We start from the raw sequence: 7,468 nt of genomic DNA on the forward strand, positions 1-7,468 counted from the left end.
TAGTTTTTAAGAGGCGGTGGGGCAATAAATGCGATGCACGCATCTCGAGGTCATCCGGATTGCGCCACGTGTCCCCTATTTATGACGGACACATTCTCCCACCATCAATACGATCAAGCACGCGCGTAAACATTCACGTCCCAAGAATGGATCTCCGCACTCCGCACTCCGCACTCCGCACTCCGCACTCCGCACTCCGCATTCAGTCCGGAAAAAACCGTACTGGATATAACGCGTTCTCACAAAACGACAAAAATCAGTCCAGTCCGCACCGAACTGGCCGCAAGACGACAAAACTCAGTCCGGAAAAAACCGTACTGGATATAACGCGTTCTCACAAAACGACAAAAATCAGTCCGGTCCGCACCGAACTGGCCGCAAGACGACAAAACTCAGTCCGGAAAAAACCGTACTGGATATAACGCGTTCTCACAAAACGACAAAAATCAGTCCGGTCCGCACCGAACTGGCCGCAAGACGACAAAACTCAGTCCGGAAAAAACCGTACTGGATATAACGCGTTCTCACAAAACGACAAAAATCAGTCCGGTCCGCACCGAACTGGCCGCAAGACGACAAAAAACAGTCCGGTAAAAACCGAACAGGATACGGTGCATTCTGAAACGCGTCAAGAGCCAGTCCGGTTGAAGCCGTACTCCGAACTGCGGACTGCTATCTCCGTACTGCGACCTCCGGACTGGATACGGCGCATTCTGAAAAGCGTCAAGAGCCAGTCCGGTTGAAGCCGTACTCCGAACTGCGGACTGCAATCTCCGATCTGCGATCTCCGTACTGCGACCTCCGGACTGGATACGGCGCATTCTGAAAAGCGTCAAGAGCCAGTCCGGTTGAAGCCGTACTCCGAACTGCGGACTGCGATCTCCGTACTGCGACCTCCGGACTGGATACGGCGCATTCTGAAAAGCGTCAAGAGCCAGTCCGGTTGAAGCCGTACTCCGAACTGCGGACTGCGATCTCCGATCTGCGATCTCCGATCTGCGATCTCCGTACGGCGACCTCCGGACTGGATACGGCGCATTCTAAAAAGCGTCAAGAGCCAGTCCGGTTGAAGCCGTACTCCGAACTGCGGACTGCGATCTCCGATCTGCGAGCTCCGGACTGCGAACTCCAGGCTCTCCATTTCACCTCCGAACAGCGTCCGCCCATCCGGAAAAACAACCGACTACACTTTCCCAAGTCCCTCCATGACTTGGAAAACTGGGGGGCAACTGATGGGGTGTGAAAACACCAGCCTCTTACAGGCTGCCACCTGTCCCAGAGTAGGTGAGATCTAGCCTCTCACAGGCTGCCACCTGTCCCAGAGTAGGTGAGATCCAGCCTCTCACAGGCTGCCACCTGTCCCAGAGTAGGTGAGATCCAGCCTCTCACAGGCTGCCACCTGTCCCAGAGTAGGTGAGATCCAGCCTCTCACAGACCACCACCTGTCCTGGACACCTGTCCAGGACACCTCAACAGATCTTCCCTATAAATAGGGGACTAAAGCTCAGACTAATGGGTAATGCTAAAAACCCTCTTCTCCCTAAAAACTCTGACATTTCCCTTCACTCTTGCTCATACTGACTTGAGTGTCGAAGGACCTGTCCGGAGTAAAATCCGGTCTGGTCTTCTGACCTCGTTTGCCTTGTGCAGGACTAAGCACTCACCACAAGACTCATACTCAACCTCCCTCGTCACTCGCTCTCAGTTCTTACGCCACTGCTGTACCTGTTACCGATTTTTGGTCTAACAGGACCTATAAGGGGACCTAACAAATTGATTCACGCCACCGCATCAACCCTCAAATTTAGGAAAATATTTAAAAGTAATTTTTTTTAACACATGTCATATTCTCATTGCAAGTCCCCTGTTGGGTGGTACTCTCGGTCTTCATATCATTTTCCTTTCCCGAAAGTAACTCAAATCGGCAGTTCAAGTTTTATTTAGAGGGACCTTCAAATATAATGATATTCGTGTAGATAAGCCATAATTATATCTTTGCTCTGTAAATCGTGAGAATAGAAAAAAATCCTAGGAAAATTCTTTCCACAAGAAATGTTTTTCCTACAATCCAAATGGGTCCTTGGAGGGATCTCATCATAAATTGAAGGTCCCTCTAAGTAAAAATTGAATGGGGTTTGTTAAATTTATTTTTTGTGTAAATAAAGTAGGAAATTTTTTATACATATATCCTTTTCAAAACAGGGCCTTAGTGAACCCTAGAATTTTCTTTCAATGGATGGATTATTTTTTCATAATATTTTTTCCCGAAGATCCGAACGGCTCCTTACACATGCATGCACCAAATCCCCTAAACTCCACATGGGCGGCCATTTTATTTTAGTTTAAAGCACTTTCAAAAATAGAGCAAGTCAGAATGCATTTGTATTGTAATTAGTTCTACTTCGGTTTGGCTGGCATTACTCTTTTGTAAATTCTTTAAAGATGCACGAAGTGTGACACCTCCAATTGTCTTTCCATTTATGCCAATGGGACATGCACATGAAAATGACTCTCTTTCCATTTATGCCAATGGGACATGCACATGAAAATCTCTCTCTCTCTCTCTCTCTCTCTCTCTCGTGTGAAGAAGACTCTTAGATATCCCAAGATCTCCTTTGATATTTGCATGTTTATTCTAATAATTAGAACCCAACCCAGATGAGTCATAGATGCCATGAACCCCTCCCACACACACACACATGTTCAGATATCCTGCTATTTATTAGGTATTGTCTATAGGTGTAGTTTGAAGGATTTGAATCATATGGGATCCTTTTGCTTTTTCCCTATATTTTAAATATTGTATCTAAGGATAGTGTTGGTGTGCTGTACTCTATTGTAATATCTTTTTCATCTTAATACACTGGTAGAGGTCTTGCCTAACCCAGCTTACCTACCAAAAAGAAGAAGATAAGTTTAGATTTTATAGGTTGAACAGAAAGGAAGTTAGGATGGATTCCCATATATAGCCTAGATGGAGATTCCACTCATACTAACAAGAGATTGAAACAAACAGAGATCCCATCACTAAGACTAATCATACTAGATTAGCGCACATATTAAATCACAAAAAGTAGCTTCCAAAACCCAAAGTTCCCATCACTAAGACTAATCAAACTAGATTTGGGCATATATTAAATCACAAAAGTAGCTTCCAAAAGCCAAAGACCCCATCACTAAGACTAATCATACTTGATTTGGGCATATATTAAATCAGAGAATGGAGGTTCCAAATGCCAAAGATCCCATCAGTAAGACCAGTCATACTAGATTAGGGCACATTTTAAATTTGATTAAGGAGCTTCCAAAAGCCTAAACACACCTAAAACTACAATGAGACCAAAGGACTAAACACCATCTCAACAAACACCAATTCCACATCATAGCATGGCCCACAAATAGGCACAAAACCTTAACCCTAGAATCCAAGAATGGGGACCACCCCATCCTCCTTTCCATGTCCCTCCAAAACCCACCTCCCCTTTCGACCAACTCAAGAGCCAAACAGCCCCACCATCACACACGCGCATATATACCAATACAGGTACCAATATCTCTACATAGTCAGAGAGAGATCAGTAGAAAAAAATAGAACAAAAGAAAAAAGAACAGAGAGAAAGTGTGTGTTTTCTATCGATTGCTGGTCTAGTTCTCCAGATGTCTATGATGAATATGAAAAGCTTGTTATGCGAATGAACCCACCAAGGTAGTTATTTGTTTGTTCCTTCATTTTCTTGAATTGGGTTTTGTTTTTATGGTCTGGGTTTTCTGGGTTCTTGTTGATTTGAAATGGGTTGGGGCTGTTTGTTTGTAATTCTCAAAATTGAAGTGTTTTGTGACATGGGTCTTATTTTTTGTGTTTTTCTTTTTGGTTTGATGGGCTTTGCAGGGTTACTGTAGATAATAGTTCAAGCAGGAAAGCAACTCTGGTTAAGGTAGTTTATGATTCATTGTGTGTGTTCTGGTGTTTGAATTTATGGGTTTTTTGGGTTCTGTGTTATGGGACATTTCTTATGATATTGTAACTGAAGAATCCTTTTTTTTTTTTTTTTTTTTTTGAATTTTACAGGTTGATAGTGCTAATAAGCATGGGAGCTTATTAGAGGTTGTGCAGGTTTTGACTGATTTGAACCTTACCATTAGCAGGGCTTACATTTCTTCAGATGGAGAATGGTTTATGGATGGTAGGTTTCTGATTTCTCATAGTTCTTATTTTATTGGTGCTCTCTCTCACTCTCTGTTGATTCTTTATTTTCTCTCTCTTGCAGTGTTTCATGTTATAGACCAAGATGGCAATAAGGTAACAGATGGCGAAGTTATCGACCGCATTCAACAGGTAAAACTGTGTACTAATCCCTTGTTTTACTTGCTGAGAATCATCAGAAATTAAGAAGTTCTTATGAGAGATACCACCAAAGAAAAAATAAGGATGTCAGTCCATCTGAGAATAATCAGAAATTAGAAGGTTCTTATGAGAGATACCACCAAAGAAAAAATAAGAAATTCTAATGTAATAGTACTTGAGGATGTTAGTCCTCAATCAGAGATGGCTTATATTATACCACTGCTCCCTGTTTCTGGTAGCTGAGGACCTTTAATAAATGTTGGGGTCGAGTCTTCTCAAAGTGATGAAATCTATGATTTGGTTTTCCAAAGTAGCTAACCCAGCCCTTAGAAATTTAATTTACTATACGGTGTCTCTCATTGAGGTATATAGCCCCATAGAAGTAATGAGTTAGATGAATTATGAATTTCTTTTGCTGATTTTGGGGTTAACTATTGTGTTTTTTTCTCTGTTCTTTTTTAAAATTTTATTTAGCATTCTGTTGTTGGGACTGGGCTGATTTTGTGTTCTTTCACCTTGCAATGAAATCTTCTTAGCTATGTAAACATCCATGACGAATCTTTGAGCACCATTTGGTTGAGGCCTTATGTTGCTAATTTAATATCTTATAATCATTTTCTTATTTATGAGATTCAATACCAAGTGTGATTCCATTTAATTTGTAGTTGTTTTTTTGTGTTGAAGTTTCTCTCTTTTTTTAAATGGCCATGTTGAAGTTTCTATATTAAAAAATATGGCTGTCCTTGAGCTCGAAGCAGTGTAAGATTTGGTTGTTGTGTGAATGTGTGTTACTTCTTGTTTGAATACCCACCAAACGACTCTATGCTAAGGTAATTTAATTTTACACCTTATTGCAGTCATTGTCTACAAGAGCATTCGGTGTCCGATCTTTGAGAAGGTCCGTGGGTGTCCAGGCCGCTATTGAACATACAACAATTGAATTGATCGGAAGGGACCGACCCGGATTGCTTTCTGAGGTTTTCGCTGTTCTTGCAGACCTCAAATGCAATGTCGTAGCGTCAGAGGTTTGGACCCATAATTCAAGAATGGCATCGGTAGTTTATGTTACCGATGAGACCACCGGGTCACCAATTGATGATCCTGACCGTCTTTCTAAGATCAAACAACTCCTCCGCTATGTACTGAAAGGGGATAGAGATAAACTTGGTGCTAAGACAGCTGTTTCTATGGGTATGACTCATACGGAAAGGAGACTTCATCAAATGATGTATGCTGACCGTGACTATGATAGGAACAATTTGAATGGGCAAGAGACTACAAGTGAGCGGAGTAAACCTTTTGTGACGGTTGAGAATTGCATCGACAAAGGGTACTCTGTTGTGAATGTCCGGTGTAAGGACAGACCTAAACTGCTCTTTGATACTGTCTGCACTTTAACAGATATGCAGTATGTTGTCTTCCATGCGACTGTCATCGCTGAAGGACCAGAAGCTTATCAGGTTTCTTTTGTTACCTTATAAATAAGCTTACATTTTTATTATTGTTGCTGACTTTGAGCAAAATTGTGGAATTTTAAAGCTAAAATATAAATGCTAATGCAGAATTCCTAAGTACTGAATTTAGAATTCAATCTCAAATAACCAACATATTCTTTTATCTCAGTTATTCCCATATGCAAACATCATGAACAAGACAAAATCTGTTATAACTTTTACAATTCAGATGCTAATCTCATTCATGACTGTGAATTAATATGTTGTCTTTGGTGATTTTTGCTCTATTTATGCAATGTAGGAATACTTCATTAGACATATAGACGGTTGCCCTGTTAATTCCGAAGCAGAGATGGAGCGATTAATTCATTGTTTGGAAGCTGCTATCGAAAGGCGAACTTCAGAGGTATAAACAGTTAGCTGATTAGTTTAGGCTACTGATATTGGCACTACCATGTTCTAATAATTGCACAAACTCAGCTTGTCTTTTCTTTGTTAAAATGGCTTCTTAGAGCTTTTTGGGAACTGTAATATCCTTTGACAGCTGTGTAAACAAGAAATGACAAGCCGAGTTTGTGCAATTATTAAAATATGCTATTGGTGCCAACATCAGTAGCTGTAGTTTGCGCTGGCTTTTCTTATCAGTATTGGCTGGTGCTAACTTTTGTGTGGTGCATAATTCAGGGATTAAGACTCGAACTCTGTAGCGAAGATCGAGTTGGGCTTCTGTCTGATGTAACCCGAATATTTAGAGAAAACGGGCTCTCAGTCACTCGGGCCGAAGTCACTACGAGGGGATCACAAGCGGTAAATGTGTTCTATGTCACAGATGCAGCAGGAAATCCAGTCAGCAGCCAAACAATCGAGGCGGTTCGGAATGAAATTGGCGAGACTATACTCCATGTGAAAGATGATGCATATTCAAAGTCCCCCTCACAAGAAAGTGGCAAGTTCTCTCTTGGTAATCTTTTCAGGTCTAGATCAGAGAAGTTCCTCTACAACTTGGGTTTGATAAGATCCTACTCTTGAGGCCAGCATTACATTTCATGGATGCTTCTAATTTCTGTAAATATTACTGTAACCAGGCTTGCTCAAGCAGGCCTTTTAGTTATCGATATGGCAATGTAAGATCATATCTGAATCGTCCGTTCAACCTCACCTCGATCTTGGATCAATAGGCCTTAAATGTACTGTAATCGCCCTGTAATCCCATATGTAAGTAACCATTCAATTGACTTATATTGTCTGAGAACCTAATGGTTGCTGTGATTACAATTTGCGTCACTCGTTTGCTTATATATCTTATCTTCCATGGAAATGGTCTACCATGGAGTTTTTCACCTTTTTTAATTTATCTGGTACGAGTGTCTGAATCCAAAAGTAAAGATTCTTGGATTCGTCGAGATATTTTAATCAATTCTCAAAGTTTAATTTTTTTTGGATAATAAAAAGGTTATAGAGGGCGAGCCTTGGCGCAACGGTAAGGTTGCTCCATTGTGACCCGGTGGTCACGGATTCAAGTCATGGAGACATCCTCTCTGCAAAGCAGGGGTGTAAGGCTGTACATCTAGCCCCTAGACCCGCGATGGCGAGAGCCTCGTGCATTGGGCCACCCTTTTAATAGTAAGGTTATAAGAAAAACAAGGTTATAGCGTTCTATTTACGAATA

The 7,468-nt window shown here is 41.4% G+C and overlaps 1 protein-coding gene across 1 annotated transcript; it reads left to right on the forward strand.

Moving 5' to 3' along the window:
* The first annotated feature begins 3,601 nt into the window (after window positions 1-3,601).
* LOC143889888 (ACT domain-containing protein ACR4-like) lies at window positions 3,602-7,051 on the forward strand. The gene is made up of 7 exons (XM_077394279.1): window positions 3,602-3,706; window positions 3,890-3,935; window positions 4,070-4,184; window positions 4,269-4,336; window positions 5,203-5,805; window positions 6,101-6,205; window positions 6,484-7,051. The coding sequence occupies exons 1-7, from the start codon at window positions 3,687-3,689 to the stop codon at window positions 6,826-6,828; spliced, it is 1,302 nt and encodes a 433-aa protein (XP_077250394.1). The 5' UTR covers window positions 3,602-3,686; the 3' UTR covers window positions 6,829-7,051.
* Window positions 7,052-7,468: the final 417 nt, after the last annotated feature.

This window comes from Tasmannia lanceolata, unplaced genomic scaffold (genome assembly GCF_043159265.1).
Source record: "Tasmannia lanceolata isolate RefF3 unplaced genomic scaffold, GAP_Taslan_0.1 ptg000013l, whole genome shotgun sequence".
Classification (NCBI taxonomy): Eukaryota; Viridiplantae; Streptophyta; class Magnoliopsida; order Canellales; family Winteraceae; genus Tasmannia; species Tasmannia lanceolata.

What these genes read in the sequence shown, in the direction of transcription:
- LOC143889888 (XM_077394279.1), top strand. Translation starts at nt 3,687, where the DNA reads ATGCGAATGAACCCACCAAG. An exon ending in TGGAGAATGGTTTATGGATG is followed by an intron (nt 4,185 to 4,268) that starts GTAGGTTTCTGA and finishes TCTCTCTTGCAG; the next exon opens with TGTTTCATGTTATAGACCAA. An exon ending in TTATCGACCGCATTCAACAG is followed by an intron (nt 4,337 to 5,202) that starts GTAAAACTGTGT and finishes ACCTTATTGCAG; the next exon opens with TCATTGTCTACAAGAGCATT.